The sequence below is a fragment of the Spermophilus citellus genome, assembly GCF_964194105.1.
Source record: "Spermophilus citellus genome assembly, chromosome: 8".
Taxonomy (NCBI): domain Eukaryota; kingdom Metazoa; phylum Chordata; class Mammalia; order Rodentia; family Sciuridae; genus Spermophilus; species Spermophilus citellus.
In genome coordinates, this window is record NC_138189.1 from 31,148,234 (window position 1) to 31,165,874 (window position 17,641).

Genomic DNA, 17,641 nt, shown 5'->3' on the forward strand with positions numbered 1-17,641 from the left:
ATTATAACTTTGCAAAATAGTTTGCTCTTTTGAAATCAAGGTCTCTTCCTAACAGATGAGAAGGGATTTACAGCATTGGGACAGTGCTCTCCAACTGGCAAAACGTTTGGCCCCAGAGCAAATACCATTTATATCAAAAGAATATGCTATTCAGCTTGAATTCACGTAAGTCCTCCTTGTTACATTTTTTTTATGGGGGTGGGGGCACCAGGGATCGAACCCAGGGATACTTAACCATTGAGCCACATCCCCAGCCCTTTCTTTCTTTCTTTCTTTTTTTTTGAGACAAGGTCTTACTAATTTGCTTAGGATCTCACTAAGAGATTATAGGCATGTGCCACTGCACCTAGCCATCATTATGTTTTCATAGGTAGCTAATTGCCACATATTTTCATTTTAAAAATATTTTTTTAGTTGTAGATGGACACACATATCTTTATTTATTTTTTATTTTTATTTTTTTTAAGAGAGAGAATTTTTTAATATTTATTTTTTACTTTTCAGTGGACACAACATCTTTATTTTATTTTTATGTGGTGTTGAAGATCGAACCCAATGCCTCACACATGCAAAGCAAGCACTTATCAGTGAGCTACAGCCCCAGCCTCTACATATTTTCATTTTAAACTGCCTTTAATTATAAGGTTCTCCCTTAATTTAATAATTGCTTTTTAGAGAGAAAAAAACATTTAGTTGGGCATGGTGGCACACACCTGTAATCCTAGTGGCTCCAGTGGATGAAGCAGGAGGATCAAAAGTTCAAAAACAGCCTCAGCAATTTAGCAAGGCCCCAGCAACTTGGCGAGTCCCTGTCCCAAGATTTAAAAAAAAAAAAAAAAAAAAAAAAAAAAAAAAAACAGGGCTGGGGATGTTGCTTAGGTTACACACTGAAGGTTCAATCCCTGGTACCAAAAAAAAAAAAAAAAAAAGTTTTAGCTGACTAATGATAATAATCCATACATTTAAACTAATTTAAACTAATCCATACATTTATCCACTTTGATTTTCAGCATCAAAATCTAAGTTTGGGTCTAAGGCTTTTCAGCATGGAGAGTGATACACTGTTTCATAACCTGTGTGCAGGAGCCTGACCTCCTTTAACACTTTGAGGATTTGCAATGTAATTTCAAGGCAGAATGAAAAATGCTGAAGTTTAGTCTATGTCTTAGTCCATTTATGCTGCTATAACAGGATACCTGAGACTGGGTAACTTATGAAGAATGGAAATTTATTTCTCACAGTTCTGGAGGCCAAGATCAAAGAGAGTTCTCCCTTCTACCTTTGTCCTGATGACTTTATCACCTCCCAATACCATCACATTGGCAATTAAGTTTCAATATATATGAACATGTGCCATAGCAGTCTGCATCTTTATTAGCTTAAAATTATAGATTTTTCTTTTTAAAATTGAATTGTATATGGATGAAAAATAGTATTGAAAGTCAAGACAAAAGCTTTTCACAGAGTGATGCTGGGTGCTTGAGTAGTAAACCTTTTTGGTACATCAAATCTCTCCTACCTTTGGAAATTCTATAATCTATGCTGGGAAATTTAGAATTTTCTTATTCTCTTAATTGTTAGCCCATCTTATTTGCCATAAATTTTGTTTATTTGTTTGGTACTGGGGATTGAACCCAGGGGTGCTTTACCATTGAGCTACATCCCCAGTCCTTTTTGTTCTGAGACATGGTCTTGCTAAATTGCTGAAGCTGTTCTCAAATTTAGGAAACTCCTGCCTCAGCCTCCCGAGTTGTTGGGATCACAGGTATGTGCTACCATGCCCAGTTGTCAAGTCTTAATCAATAGACACTACATTTTTATTTCAGTGCTGTATAAAACTGTAAATGTAGAGGCATTCAGCATCTAGTTTTAAGTTAACATTCAGTTGTGGTTATTTCTACCAACACAAATAGCTACAAAGACTATAAATAACTTATTTGCAAATATAAGTTCACACAGTTCACACATGCATGTGTATGTGCAATGACAATATCACAACTGGGTAATTTCTCCTGACATATATTATAAGATACATTCAAATTTCAAAAATATTAGAATGTAGAAAAATACTGGTCTTTGACAAAGAAAGAAAATATGTTTTAACATTTGACTGTTCCAAAAATGTTATGTAGTTACCTTTTATTTTCATACAGATTTTGGATTGTGAGACTATTGACCTCCAAATTTTGGTTGTAGAAATCATTTTATCAAAAAGTATTCATTTTTGTTCAGGATAACTAATTTTAAATTTTCTTTTCTCCAATAAAAAGCTTTTTGAAGGCGTTATTTCTTTGGAGTCAGTCTTGATTTAAATTTGCCTCATTTCTGTCCTTAAGTTATTCCAGGGGTTGGGGGTGTAGCTCACTGGTAGAGCCTATGCTTTATCAAGTATAAGGCCCTGGGTTCAATCCCCAGCACCACACTGCCCCCCAAAATCCATATACCAAACTGTATTAGAATCTTAGAATCAGAGACAAGGCCTTAGTGCCTTGGCCCTCCATCTCCATCCTAAGAGTATATCTTAGAGTATAAAACTTCTGCACCGAAGAGAAAAAAATGATCCACCATTTCCTGACAGAAAACAAACAGAAAGTTTCCAGAAGCCTCAGGAAATTGATGCTCTTGGAGCAAACTCAAACCAGCTAAGGTCAATTGAAGGCCTAAGCTTCCTTGTTTTGGGTGGTGGTGATGGCAGTTGCTTTAATTCTTTCTGCTTGACAGTTGACCCTGGATCTACCATTCTCAAAGGCTTCACTGCTAATTTATATGCAGACCTTTTGACACTGGTCTCATACATTCCAGCCCCCAACCATCAGAATAGTTTCTCTTGTGTTAATAGTGACTTGCCCTGTGGCATGGAGGTGCATGCCTAGAATCCCAGCAACTTGAGAGGCTGAGGCAGGAGGATAGCAAGTTTAAGGCTAGCCTCAGCAATCTAGCAAGGCTCTAAGGACTTAGAAAGATCCTGTCTCAAAATAAAGCATTAAAAAAGGCTGAGGATATGATTCAGTGGTTAAATAACCATGTGTTCAATCTCCAGTACCAAAAAAATAAAATAAAATAAAATCATGACTTTCCTAAGTGTGTCCTATCATGAGGTATCAACGACTGATTTTGAGGCCTACAGCCCAAGGCCTGTGCTCAGTTCCCAGTCTGTTTCATTATTATATCCAAGACATTGATTAGGTCAGAGCAAGGCCAAATTTATTCAGTCTAGAAGAGATTTAGCTCTCCAGTGTGAGATTAGACTAATGAGCTAGATCCATGTGAGAATAAAATAATAAAGCAAGGTAACTAATATAACATAAATCAGAGTTCCAGAATCTCAATTTAGCATCTACTAATTGAGCAGGCTCCCAAAAAAGGAACTGTCATTTCTCTTGTCCCTAGGGGGGTTGATATTGTTGGACCCAAATTAGAAATTTCTACTCAGGAATATTGCAAAGCCCTGGGCTGACCAATAGAAAGTTCTCAATCATCCCTTGTGTATCAGTAGTTGAGGAAACTGAGTGAGGCCTAGACAGGTTGAATAACTTGCCTAATTTGATAAAGTGGGGCTAAGATAGATCCCAAATGATGCCATTTTCAGAGATGATTATACAAAAAGAGATGGTTTCTCAGAGGAGGATGGGTCTCAGCAAAAAGGTCTTAAGCAAATCATGGTCCTAAATAATGAAAATTAATTGATATAATAAATAGGTCTTCTAGATATGCAGATCTATGTTAGTATTCATCATGGGAACAGAGCCTATATTAATTATTGATATGGTTAGGATCGTAAACGTCCCCCAAAGGCCATGTGGTAAAGGCTTGGTCACTAGCCTGTAGTGCTGGTGAGAGGTGGTGGAACTTCTAGGAGGTGAGCCCTAGTGAGAGGTCACTGGAGTGTGCCCTTGAAGGGGATAATGGGGCCCCAAGTTCCTCCTCACTTGCTTTCTGGCTGCTGTGAGGTGAGAGGCTTAGCTCCGCTGCACATTCCCTGCCCTGACACTCTGCCTTGCCACAGGCCCAAAGTAAAGGGTCCAAGGGACCATGAACTGCTCTGAACTGTGAGCCAAAATCAACTTTTCCTCAGGTTTCTTATTCTCAGCTGTTTTGTCACAATGAAGGAAAATTAACTAACACAATTATATCATGAATGATACGTTTTATTAAAGTAAGAACCAGCACCCTCAATACTGTAATACCCAGGGTGTTCTTCCATGTCTATCTTTAATAAACTGATGGTAACCCAGATTCTCTCAATTCATATTCTTCTTATGAATATTGGGTCTTTGGAAGAAAGCATTAGTTTTTATGGTCACATGATTTGTCATTTCATGCCCTAAAGGAAATAATTAACCAACGGTAGCTCATAAAATTTGCTGTAGCCTCCCACAAATGCCTACCAAGTCCCTCACAGTGCAGAGTGATCCATTTTAATATTTTCAAAGTGACAAAATAATGATGGGCTGCGCTCTGAAAGAATGCTTGCATCTTTGTTGTTTATCACATCTTTCGTGAACTTAAGCAACTCAGAGATTATCTCTTAAGTTTTGTACATATAAATAAGATACATAAATATGAATTAAATTCACTCTGATTTTTCTTTCAGGGGTGATTATGTAAATGCTTTGGCTCATTATGAAAAAGGAATAACAGGTGAAAATAAGGTAATCTCAAATAAAGATCTTTATCCTGTTCTTATTTGCATTGTACTTATTCAATATCTAGTAGGTGACCTGTTTTTCTGTTCATTAGCACATTTGCAAAAACATAGTTAAATTATTTTAAACACTTTTTAAACTCTTAAAAACTAAAGATGGCAATATTTTTACCTATCTGAAAAGAAATGTTTTCTACTACAGCCTAAATATAAGCTTCTAATTAAGACTGGAATTTAAAAAGTGGCATAAAACTTTCCCATTTATAGGCCAATATAATTCAATAAGAAAATGAATGAAAAAAATAGGGTACATCCTAACAATGTAACATTAGAGGACTAAAACAGATTCATATGTATTGACGTGGAAAGTTCCTGAACAGGCAAAATGCTTTGCACAGAGTAGATACCAACTCAAGAAGCTCAATTTTGGAATAAAATGGGTGTTTTTTAATTTACTTGGTCTTATAAAGATTGAGAATCTTTTTTTTTTCTATTTATATCAAGTTCTTACAAAAGGAATGCAAGTTCATCATACTCAATTTTTTAAAATCACCCAAGGATATTAATGTGAGAAGTGAGAGTCCAATATTCACTCCTCCGTCCACACCCTGTAATGATTCCATATGCTGACATCCAGAATCTTATGGAGCTCACAAAGATGTATGTCATACGGGTTTCTGCTAAACATAAAATCACTCCCTCCCTTTCATTGAGGAAAGAGTAGCTGTTGTCCACTCTGCAAAGTAGCATTTTGCTTGCTCTCGATCTTTCCAAGTCAATATATATGAGTCTGTTTATCCTTTAAGAGAGTCTATGTTCCATTTCTTGGATATACCATAATATTTCATCTACTCCATATTAAATAGGGTTTTCTTTCCCTATTTTCAAAAATACTGCAAACACTACAATGACTGTCCCACCCAGTACATATTTTTTTAGCTACCAAAAATGGGTATTTCTGAAGGATATATTCTTACAAGTGAAATTTCTAGGCCATAAAATGTGCTTTTAATTTTTGATATTGCTAAATTGCTCTCAAAATGAAATTATAGTAATTCATGCATGTATTGTTCATGTATGAGCATATTCTCAACATCAGTGAACCATTTAGTCAATTTGATAAGCACATACATATATATAAAATTTTATTTTATGTGTATTTGAGTGAAGTTGAGCATGTTTTTATTTATTTATTGGCCAGTTATATTTTTTATTAATTACTTAATCATATCCTTTACTAATTTATCTCTTGGGTTTTTTATATTTTGGGGGGCTACCTCTGCTTTACTTTATTCTTTATGTGCTCTATCAAATACATTAACCACTAGCCACATGTAGCTGTTTGAATTAATTATCTAATCTACAAATTGAAAATTCAGTTCCTCTTTCACACTCATCATATTTCAAATGCCCAGTAGGCACTTGTAACTATTGGCTACGTTGGACAGGGCAGACACAGATTCCTATCCTCACAGAATGTTCTACTGTACATCTGCTTCAGATGAAATAGGATCTGACTCGTTAGTCTTCGCTCCATCATTTCAGGAGCACGATGAAGTGTGCCTGGCTGGAGTGGCCCAGATGTCCATAAGAATGGGAGACATACGCAGAGGGGTCAACCAAGCCCTCAAGCACCCCAGCAGGGTTCTTAAAAGAGACTGTGGAGCCATATTGGAAAATATGAAGGTAGTCCTTTCTCTGTACAAATGTTCACGTGGTTCTTACACGTAACAAATTTAGTACCTTAATGATCCTGTATTATTTTAGCAATTTTCAGAAGCAGCTCAACTGTATGAAAAAGGCCAGTACTATGACAAAGCAGCCTCTGTTTACATCCGCTGTAAGAACTGGTAAGAGCTGGTGAGGGTTTGTTTCCAGGCAGGTTTGGAAATTAATGTGTTGGGGTTTCCCCACTTGTCTCCTTGCCAGTCTTCCTACCTGACACTCTGTTTCCCCCAACCGCGCCTGCCATCTTGTTTTTACTACTTAGTTCACATTAATAGCCTTTGCCCAAAGAAGAGCACATTTTGCTGATTTTGTATGAGAATATCTCTAAACAGATAAATTACAAGGAAAAAACAAACAAAACCCAAGAGAGTTAATTAACTAACCTTCATCTTCCCACATAGGGACTAACAAGAGGCAAAGCAATTAAGTTTACTTTTTCCTATTGCAGCCAAGATTTTTGAAAGATCATAACTGTTTTTTCGTTTTTGTTTTTGGCACCAAGGATTGAGCCCAGGGGCAGGGTGCTCTTCCACTGCACTATATCCCCAGCCATTTTTTATTAGCCCAGGCTGGCCTCGAATTTTGTGAGGCCACAGCCTCCTGGCACAGTGTCCTAAATCACTGGTATTACAGGCATATGACACTGTGCCCAGCAGATATTTGTTTTTTGAATTCTAAAATTTAGCATTTGTTTATATGCAACTACTTGAGGGAGCACAGTGCTGATATCATTCCTTGTGTCTACTTCTCTAGGGCAAAGGTTGGCGAGCTTCTGCCTCATGTTTCTTCTCCTAAGATCCACTTGCAGTACGCCAAAGCTAAAGAAGCAGATGGAAGGTTTGTACGATTTCTTAAATTTATACAAACTTAAAGAAGTAAGTTTGGGGCTGGGGGTGTGGCTCAAGCGGTAGCGCGCTCGCCTGGCATGCGTGCAGCCCAGGTTCGATCCTCAGCACCACATACAAACAAAGATGTTGTGTCTACCAAAAACTAAAAAATAAATATTAAAAAAATTCTCTCTCTTAAAAAAATTTTAAAAAAAGAATAAATTTGATCAATTAATCATTAACATTTACAACGCTCTAAGAAAGACAAAGCAGAGAAAGACAGAAAACATCCTTTATATATAACCTTTGCCAGTCTGAAACCACAGTCTTCAACATCTTTCTATATCTCATACCTCATGCCTTCCTTTATGTATTCAGATATAGACTGGGATATCCTTGTATTTGAAGGTAAATGGAGAAAGTTGAAATTTGGCCTAATGAGGCATGAAAATGGAATTAAGTGATCATCATTTTGTTAAGGAGGATAACTTAGAGATATAGAAAGAAAGAAAAGTAAAGAACTATGAATTCCACACACACACATGGCTGGCTGCGCTGTTTAAACCATAAAACAGTATGAAAAGTTAGAAATGAATAATGAATATTAAATGCGCCAAGATCTTCTCCAGCTTAATACAGTACAAGAAACTCAAAAACACTAATATTGGAAAAAAGGCTCAAGATAAGAAGGCAAGTCTCAGAGGAAATACAGTTATGAAATTGTATGTGTGTAAACATGAAAAAGTTTCACTCCATGAAGAGTAATAAAACTATGCCACTATATTTGGAAAATGTATTTTAAACTAATAACCATACCGTGAAAATGCACTTATTTTACATGACTGATGGAAGTGTAGATTCCACTTTGGAAGTTTGTACTAAGAGACTTTTAAATGTTAGTGATACCCTTCACTTTTTGAAAAGTAACTTAGGAAATGGAGAGATACACTAATAGTCTTGTTGAGATGGAAAGAGTTGGAGAATTAGTTCAAGCCGAAAAGAAGTCCTGAGCGCCATCTAGAGGTCAACACACAAAGACTTTATATCATTGTTAGGCATATATAATTGTGAAAAATTATTGTTATATGTGTTTTATAAAATAAACCTATATTGCTATTATAATATTCTCAAAAAGGAAAAAACAGTAACATATAAAGAAATTATATAACTTTGATTCAAGTGAGAAAATACAATTCAATATTGGCCTTTTACTGTTTATCAAACCCTTACAAAGAACATATTTTAGTGGGAGAGTTCCTGCTGTTTTTTCTGATGAAATAAAAGGATGTTTAAGGAAAACAAGCAACAATTGCAACACAGTAGGAAAGTGACCCAAACACTTATTGTTATTTCCCTCCTAAACTGACAGTGTTGGGAAAGTTTATCTCAACCAAGTATTTCTTACAGATACAAAGAAGCTGTCCTGGCTTATGAGAACGCCAAGCAGTGGAACAGTGTGATCCGCATCTATCTGGATCACCTCAACAACCCGGAGAAGGCCGTCAGCATCGTCAGAGAGACCCAGTCTCTGGACGGAGCCAAGATGGTAGCCAGGTAACACAGCGCATTCACATTTTTGGACTTCCAAAAACTAACTGTAAAAGAAGGACACTGCCTCCACTCGTCAAATACTTAAATTTGAAAGGAATATTTATTCTTTTTGATTTTTTAAATCAGCTCTAGGTATTTAAATCCAAAGGTTGTTTGTGAATGGTCAGCATGAGCATTTGATTGTCTAGTATCATAAGCATATAATGAGGACTGCAGTTTATGTAATAAATTTTTATTTTTAAGTGATTTCTCCTGATTAAAAACGATTCTAGGGGCTGGGGATAATGGCTCAAGCGGTAGCTCGCTCGCCTGGCATGCGTGCGGCCCGGGTTCGATCCTCAGCACCACATACCAACAAAGATGTTGTGTCCGCCGAGAACTAAAAAATAAATATTAAAAATTCTTTCTCTCTCTCTCTCTCCTCTCTCACTCTCTCTTTAAAAAAATATTTATTTAAAAAAAAAAACGATTTTATTTTGTAAATCACAGACTTATTTTATATGAGGGTCAAGCTAATTAAAGTACTTTATTCTAGGTTTTTTCTACAGCTGGGTGACTATGGGTCTGCCATCCAGTTTCTTGTCATGTCCAAATGTAACAATGAAGCTTTCACCCTGGCCCAGCAACACAACAAAATGGAAATTTATGCAGACATTATTGGTAAATATCATTGTTTCTCTACGTTCTCTAAAAGCTTTTATCATAGAAACACTTTGACTCTTACCATCTAATTATCAGAATGGCGTAGGCCTAGCCACACTGTCATAAATGTGTACCACGTAGACACACACATGTATGTTATTGCTAGATTTCAAGATTCCTACAACTTCAAGGTGAGATTGAGTTATAAGACTATGTGATTATTGCAAGGTGTGGTGGTCTACTCCTATAATCCCAGAGGCTCAGGAGGCTAAGATAGGAGGATTTCAAGTTCAAATCCAACCTCAGCAACTTATCGAGGCCCTAAGCAACTGAGTGAGACCCTGTCTCAAAAGATGAAAAAAGGCTGGGGATGTGGCTCAATGGTAAAGCACCCCTGGGTTCAATCCCTGGTTAAAAAAAAAAAAAAAAAAGGATATATGATTACTAAAGCTGGGCACTGAAGGCCTGTAGTCCCAACTACTCAGGAGACTGAAGCAGGAGGACTGCAAGTTCAAGGCCAGCCTCAACAACTTAGTGAAATCCTGTCTTTAAAAGAAAGAAAGAAAGATATATGAGTGTATATGATTATTTTGATGAAAAGTAATATTTTTTGGCATGCTTGCCACTGGTCTTAGAAATTACTGAAATAATTTTTAGACTTTTATAACATGAACCATATAATATATTTGTGTTGTCTTTCTTTAGCCTTTTTTCATTGAGGTAAAATAGACCTTACCTAAAATTTCCATTTAAAAAGCTCTGTTCTGGGGCTGGGGATGTGGCTTAGTGGCACTTGCCTTGTGAGCACTGAGCACATGCTTTACCACCGCTGAGCTGCAGCGCTCAACCTTGAAATTGTCTCTCTCCACACCCTGTCACTGTCACTATCTTCCTTCACACTTGCAGGTGTGAGGCCCTGGGTTCGATTTCCAGCATTAAGTATATTCACATTGTAGTGCAACTGTCACCACCACCCATTTATGGAACTACTTCATCATCGCATTCTAAAACTCTGTACCCTTTGTACTCCGCCCCCCATTCCCCTCCTGGTAACCACTTTGTACTTTGTGAATTTGACTATTCGTGGTACCTCATGAAAATGGAATCAGAAAATATTTGTCTTTTTGTGTTTTTTTTCTTTTTTAAAATTCACAAAATGACCCTAAATTGTTAAAACTCATGAGAAATTTTCTGTCTCCATCTTTAAGAGAACATTTTTTGGGAAGTCATTAAGATAATTGGTGGAAATAAAAAGCTAAAGAGAACAAAGAAGTAGAGATAAAAGCAACTTTAGACCTACCAGTGTTTCACTTGACAGATGTTTGTCCTAACATTATAAGTGACCATTGCACTAAATCATCTAAGTTTTCATAGATAGATAATAGAGAGATAGAGATGTAGATAGATAGAGATGGAGAGAGAGAGAGAGAGAGAGAGAGAATCCTCCCATAGGGTTCAGTATCCAACCTTTCTCTTGGAAACTCTGTATCTGCCTTGGGCTGGACTTGTAGGGCTATTGTGGATAATTGTTGTTACCCACTGAGCTGCCAAGGGTAAATGTATGTAATGAGTTGGAAGCTAGGGAGCTGTGGAGCCCTTCTTCCTCTGTGCTTAATAAATTTAAAAGCCCTAAACCAAAAGAAAACAGTAAGAGAAGAACAGTAATAATGGTAACTACTCATTGGCCATTTTGGATACTCTCTTTCCCTGCTGTCTGGCACACACAGACTGTTGTTCAAACCAGTCGGTGCTGGGAAAGGGAGGTGGGTCACGTCTGTGTTGGGTTGACTTGGCCTCTGAAGCTGTAGGCAGATTGTGGTCATAGTCATCATGGTTCCTGTTGTTTTAGGAGTTGAGATTTTAAGACTCAAAGAATGACAAAAAGTTCAAAGGCTAATAACGAATCATAACCTGGATTCATCGTTTTCTCTCCCAAGTCCTGTTTAGAGTGAAACAAAGATGGAGCAGAGTTAATATCCAGGGTGATGATGATGAATGTCTTCTGATGAAAACAGACACTACGGGTTTTAGTCTCCAGTTTTTAGATCACTTCTTAGAATTTTTTTTTTTTTTTTAGTTTAGCAATAAAAGGTAAACAAGTTCTGCTCACGTATTTTCCTCAACCAATTTATGTTGTAGGTTCCGAAGACACGACTAACGAAGACTACCAAAGCATCGCCTTGTACTTTGAAGGAGAAAAGAGGCATTTTCAGGCTGGAAAATTCTTCTTGCTATGTGGCCAGTATTCACGAGTTAGTATTTGCCAAGAACACATTCCTGGACTCCACAGGAATGATTATGGGAAATGTTTTAAAATGCTAATATGTTTCCAAACACCCAGATTTGGGATCTGTCCACCTTTTTCGTTGTCTTTGGCCCTAGGGTTTGTACCCAGGGCCTTGTGCACACTGAGCACATGCTCTACCACCCACTGAGCTGCACCACTCAACCTTGAAATTGTCTCTCTCCACAAACTGTCACCATCTTCCTAAAATCTCTCACATCTGTCCCTTTCATTCTAACTGCCATCAACCCAGAGCCCGATGACCTTTCTTCTGATTATTCTGATAGTTTCCTACTTTCCCTATTTTTAGTTTCTCTGCCTGAAACTCATCCTTCATTTCATTACCCCCCAAACAGTACTTGCTTTGCCTCAGGCGGGGAAACTGTCCAAACAAGAGACACCGTGAGTTCATCTGGGGGGTGAAGCTGAGTGTTGAATGGCAAGGCTGGCTGGCACGTGCCTTGTCTAAAGGGGACAGCCGCTGCCCACCTCCAGCACATCAGGGTCATTCAGGAGTCTGAATCCAGCAGTACCAGATCCTATGATGCTCCAAGAGAAACAGAAATCTGGGTCTGCCAGTCTTAAAATCTGGGTCCAGATATTTGCAGAATACCTCACAGGCCAGAGAAAACACACATGTGTGAATTTCGCCTACAGGCCACAGTTTACTGTTTCTGCCTCTTAGAAAAAGGCCCACCTTCTCAGCTGGCACTCAAAAGGAATTTCCAGAATTTGACCAGCCAGCCTGAGCCTCCCAATCTGGCTCCAACTGTTTCGTGGAAGCACCACACTAGGTTCTCTCAGCCAGCCCTTTACCAACCCCCTTCTCCTCTCTCCCTTCACCACCGACCACATACCCATCCATCCTGTAGGCCTCTCCCCCCTCTGCCACCTTTGGACTGTCCCCACGCATAACCATCTCAGCTTCCTCAGAACACTTATAATACCAACTGGCCACACCTGTCTTTTGAGCTTTTTAATTTCTTTATGGGTCTGATGTTCAGGAATTGGGCAATTGGGACTTAAAATAATTGGTTCCTTTTATTATCACCTCACACAGATCTCTCCCCAGTTAGATTGTACCTAACATAAGAAGCGGGGCCGCACACACCAGAGCATTCCTGCTATAACCGATCTCCCACAGCCCCACATACACAGTTACAAGCTATCAATAAATATTTGTTGAAAGAATGAATGAAAGTCACTAAATCTTCCTCCTGCAAGAGGGCATAGTTTGTATTTGCATTTCATCAAAAGTCAGAATAAGATTCTTCAGAGAGTTAACTGGATCCTTCCATTTCTTTTAAACTCCACCCCAATCTTTGAAGATTATATTTAAGATCCAGCACTGTGCAGGCCCCTGGTGAGATGAAGATTTTTTCACAAACTAATTCATTTGTATGTGGAAATGTTGTTTTTCCTATTGTGAGCTCAGTCTAAAGACATTTAATTGCTGTTTGTTTCCCATTTTAGGCACTGAAACACTTCCTGAAATGCCCAAGCTCAGAAGATAACATGGCAATAGAAATGGCAATAGAAACTGTAAGTAAACTCTACAATGAAACCTTCAAGAATGCCAGTGTTTTTAAAAACTATCTGAAGAAATTTCCAAATATATGCAGAAGGAGACCAAACAGTGTAACAAACTCCCACAACCGACAGCTGCCCACACATGGACAGTACTATTTTATTCATGCTCCACCTTCTTTCCTTGGATTATTTTAAAGTAGATCACCGTCATCACATCACTTCCATTCTGGATAAAAATCTTTGTCTAAAAGATAAGAACCTGGGCTGGTCAGGTATCTCAGTGGTAGAGTGCTTGCCTAGCGGGTCTGAGGCCCTGAGTTTGCTCCCTAGCACCACAAAAAGAAAGACCCTGTGGGTTTTCTTTAGTTGCAACTTGCATAACAGTGACGTTCACAGAGCCTGTGTGTACAACTTGATCGATATTTTCCTACATGTCAACCTGGGTGACCCTCACAGATCTTCAGTTCTACTACAAAAGGCGCCCTCATGTCACCTCCCAGTCAGCACCCCCACCCAGGGCAACAATCCTGACTCCTGTCCTTAGAGAATAGTTTTACCCGTGATGAACTTCATACAAATGGAGACAGGCATGTGTACCCTTTTGTGTCCAGTTTCTTTGAATCAGTGTTATGTAGGGGAATGTGTCTCCTGTTGCAGGTAGCAATGGGCCTTTCTTACTGCTGTGTATTAGTCTACTATATAACTATGTCACGATTTATTTATTCCTTACACTGTTAGTGGGCATTTGGATTATCTCTAGCTTCGGCTTATTATAAATAAAGCTGCTGCCTTAAGTAGTTCATACCTTTTGGTGGACATAGAACTCAGTTTTATTAGGTATGCCTTGAGGAAAACTATCAGTTTATATGGTATACATGTTTTTAGCAGTAGTGGATACTGCCAAGCATTTTTTTCAAGGTGGTCATACCAATTTACATTCTAGTGAGATATTTTAGTCACTCCTCATCTTTACCAACACTTATTGGTCTATTTCAGTTTAGCTCTTCGGATAGATGTGTAGTGATATCTCATTATGGCTTTCATTCATTTTTCTAATGACTGACGATATAGAACACCTTTTCATATTTATTGTCCATTTGAATATCCTCTCTTGTGAAGTTCTCTTGTCTTTTTTCCAATTTTGAATTGTATCTACTCATCCTTACTGATTTGTAGGATTTTATTACATATCCTGCATATCAGTCTTTTCACTACATACACACACACACACACACACACACGCACACACACGCATGCACGCACACAATATAAATCATTCAAGATATGGCTTATCTTTATTTTCTAATGGTGTCTTGATGAACAAAAATTCTTATGTTTTGATAAAGTCTAATTTGGGAATCTTTTGTAGTTAATGCTTATTTATTTAAGAAATTTTGTCATTCTATGGTCATGAAGATATCTCCCCAGGGCTTTTATGTACAAGTTTGATCATTTTAGCTTTCTCATTTAGGTCTATGCCTACCAAATTCATTTTTGGGTATGGCATGAGATAGGGTCAAAAATCTTTCTTTTGCATATGGTTATCCAGTTGACCTAGTGCCACTTATCAAAATATCATTTTTTCCCCACTGAATTACCATGGAGTGTTTGTTGTAGATGAAATGACCAATATGTATAATTGATTTTATTTTTGATTTTTGATTCATAAGTTTCTTCTGTTATTTTAGTTATCTTTTCACCACTACCATACTATCTTACTTATTATATGTAGTCTATGTTATAATCCATTTTAAATTTCTATGGATTTGCCTATTCTAGACATTTCCTACAAATGGAATATGCATGCAACATATGGTCCTTGGTGTAGTCTTCCATTTAGCTTAATGTCTAAGACTCATCCAGGTTGTCGTATGTATCAGGACTCCATACCTTCTTATGGCTTAATGAAATTCCATGGTATGACTGTATCACATTTTGTTTATATGTTTATCAGTTGGACATTTGGATTGCTTCCACTTTTGAGCTTTTATGGATAATACTGATGTCAACACTTGTGTGCAATTTTTTGTGTGAACATGTTTTCTTTTGGATATATTACATAGGAGTGGAATTGCTTGGCCACAAAGTTTAACATTTTTGATGAACTGCACAGCTGTTTCCCAAAGCAGCTGCACCACTTCATGTTCTCACCAGCACTATATCAGGATCCCAATTGCTCCAACAATGATTTCTTGATAATGTCAAATGCCCAGTTAGGGGTCAAATTTCCCAACTCTCACATAAATGCTTTTTTACAGCAGGTTAGTTCACATCTGTCTCCAACAAAGTCCTTGTGTTATGTTTAGTAGATGTACCTTATGCCTCTTTTAATCTCCCTCCCCACTCCACTCTTTTGCTCTATCTCCTAACCCCACCTCCTGGCCCCTGCCATTCAGTTGTTAAGAAAATGGGTCATTTTTCCTGAGGAATTTCTGACATTTAGATTTAACTGATACATCCTTGTGGCATAATTTCTCTGTATTTCCTATTAAGTAGTAGTTAAATTTAGATACTTGATCAGACATAGATCTGACATATTTTGAAAAATGACTTCTTAGATGGTACGTGTACTTTCTATTTCATTGTTATCAGTAGGCTCATGTCTGAAGTCCAGTTGGGTTGCCGTAGCCTGAGTGCTTAAACAACTAATCCATTCCCCACAGTTCTAGAGCCTGGGAAGCCCAAGATCAAGGGGCTAGCTTCCCGTTCCTGTGTGAGGGCTCTCTTCTTGACTCATGGATGGCCTCCTTCGCACTGTAGCCTCACGTGGGCTTTCCTCCATTTATGTACACAAGGAAAAGAGATCTCCCTCCATTTTTCATCTTTTAAAGCCACTAACATCATCATACCTTCCAGTATGGCACACTGTTTTCCTGATCGATACCCCCTACTTCAGTGGTTTCACTCTCAACTTTGTGGAGATGATTTCTAAGAGATCTGTAAGCCAGGGTCCCCACCAGAACCTCATCCAAGTTTCCCAGCTGCCTACCCCCTCTGGGCTCTGTGGCTGCTCCTTGACACCGAGCCCTGCCTGCACGGGTGTCCTCAGGGAGCCGCTGCAAGGGCCAGGCACTCAGTAGGGTGACGTTGTGCAAGCTGAATATCCCTTACCCAAAATGCTTAGAACTAGAAGTGTTTTAGATTTCAGTCTTTTGGATTTTGGAATACCGGCATAGATTAATTAGCATACTAAAATCTGAAATGCTCCAAAATCCAAAACTCTTTGGGCATCATGTTGGCCCTCAAAAAGTTTTAGATTTCAGATTGTGTTGATTAGGGAGATACACCTGTGAAAGGCCCAGGTCTTGTGTTCAAGATGCGATGCTTTTTGCAAGATGTTGCTACACTGATCTTAAGATTTTTTTATTGAAACCTAAGAAGCATATTCTCTGTACAAAGAAACATCAGCTGAGTAAAGTTACAGTTTCTAAGAATGGATTTTTATTGGCAACTAAAGACTCTGAGTCTATGTTTCCAGCACTTTACTATAGATACTTCCATGTATTCTTTTATTCCACATCCACAGCAAATGATTGTCTTTCTCCCCTCCTGCTAGGTTTAAGGTGCTGATTTGCTGGGGTTTTTTTCTTTACAAAACAGGTTGGCCAGGCCAAAGATGAACTGCTGACCAGTCAGCTGATCGACCACCTGATGGGGGAGAGTGACGGCCTGCCCAAGGTAGGGGAGGCTCTGCTCTGTGGGGTGCTCATGTCTTCATTCGGCCCAGCTTTCACCTATCAGCTATCAAGGCTTTGGAACACGGGCTTGAAAATTTGTCTCTGAAATTAGCTGCAGCTCATCTAGACAGACCCAAGTGTTGGAGGATATTACAGACGTTCACTCTTTTTTGGTGGGTGGGTGGGTATTAGGGATTGAACCCAGGGGCACTCAGCCTATCCCCAGACCTATTTTATACTTATTTAGAGACAGGGTCTCACTGAGTTGCTTAGTGCTTCACCATTACTGAGGCTGGCTTTGAACTTGCAATCCCCCTGCTTCAGCCACCCAAGCCGCTGGGATTACAGGTGTGCACCACCGCGCCCAGCATGCATATTTTTCAAGTTAGCGGTCCACCTGGGAAATAGTTGCATCCCTCCAGAAAACAGTCCCCAGCACCTTGACTTTTGTTTTAGTTTTGTTTAGCTGGGAATTATGAAAACAATCGCTGTTTCACTGGTCCCTAAAAATCAGTGTGCTTTGTTCGAATTTTTTAAATTATGGACATTAACAAACATCATATTAAGCATAAAAACAACTCACTTTAAAGTAGAAATTAATTGCAAAGATTATTTTTTCAAAATACTCCCTGAGAGTTCCTGCAGAAACTGGTCTTCTCCCTGTCCTGGTGAGGACAGACTTGCCAGCCTTTCAGAATGCCAGGAACCGGTTCTCCCGCTTGCTTTTATGGTCAAGGAATGCTGCTTGACCACTCAA

At 38.5% G+C, this 17,641-nt stretch overlaps 2 protein-coding genes across 8 annotated transcripts in view; one reads left to right on the forward strand and one right to left on the reverse strand.

The window, feature by feature from the left end:
• The window catches only part of WDR19 (WD repeat domain 19), a 73,301-nt gene that overhangs the window by 39,649 nt on the left and 16,011 nt on the right, over positions 1-17,641 (forward strand). For all 7 annotated transcript variants that reach the window (XR_014023220.1, XR_014023221.1, XM_081303563.1 and 4 more), the window contains 10 exons: positions 56-165; positions 4,595-4,652; positions 6,191-6,331; positions 6,413-6,495; positions 7,127-7,210; positions 8,608-8,754; positions 9,287-9,411; positions 11,533-11,645; positions 13,151-13,219; positions 16,808-16,885. Coding sequence is in view for 5 of the 7 variants with exons in the window: in XM_081303563.1 (XP_081159689.1) it covers positions 56-165; positions 4,595-4,652; positions 6,191-6,331; positions 6,413-6,495; positions 7,127-7,210; positions 8,608-8,754; positions 9,287-9,411; positions 11,533-11,645; positions 13,151-13,219; positions 16,808-16,885 (1,008 nt within the window). In the remaining 2 variants the exon portion in view is untranslated. The remainder of the gene's footprint in view (positions 1-55; positions 166-4,594; positions 4,653-6,190; positions 6,332-6,412; positions 6,496-7,126; positions 7,211-8,607; positions 8,755-9,286; positions 9,412-11,532; positions 11,646-13,150; positions 13,220-16,807; positions 16,886-17,641) is intronic.
• Positions 1-17,641, reverse strand: part of RFC1 (replication factor C subunit 1) — a 115,291-nt gene that overhangs the window by 3,140 nt on the left and 94,510 nt on the right. The window lies entirely within an intron of this gene.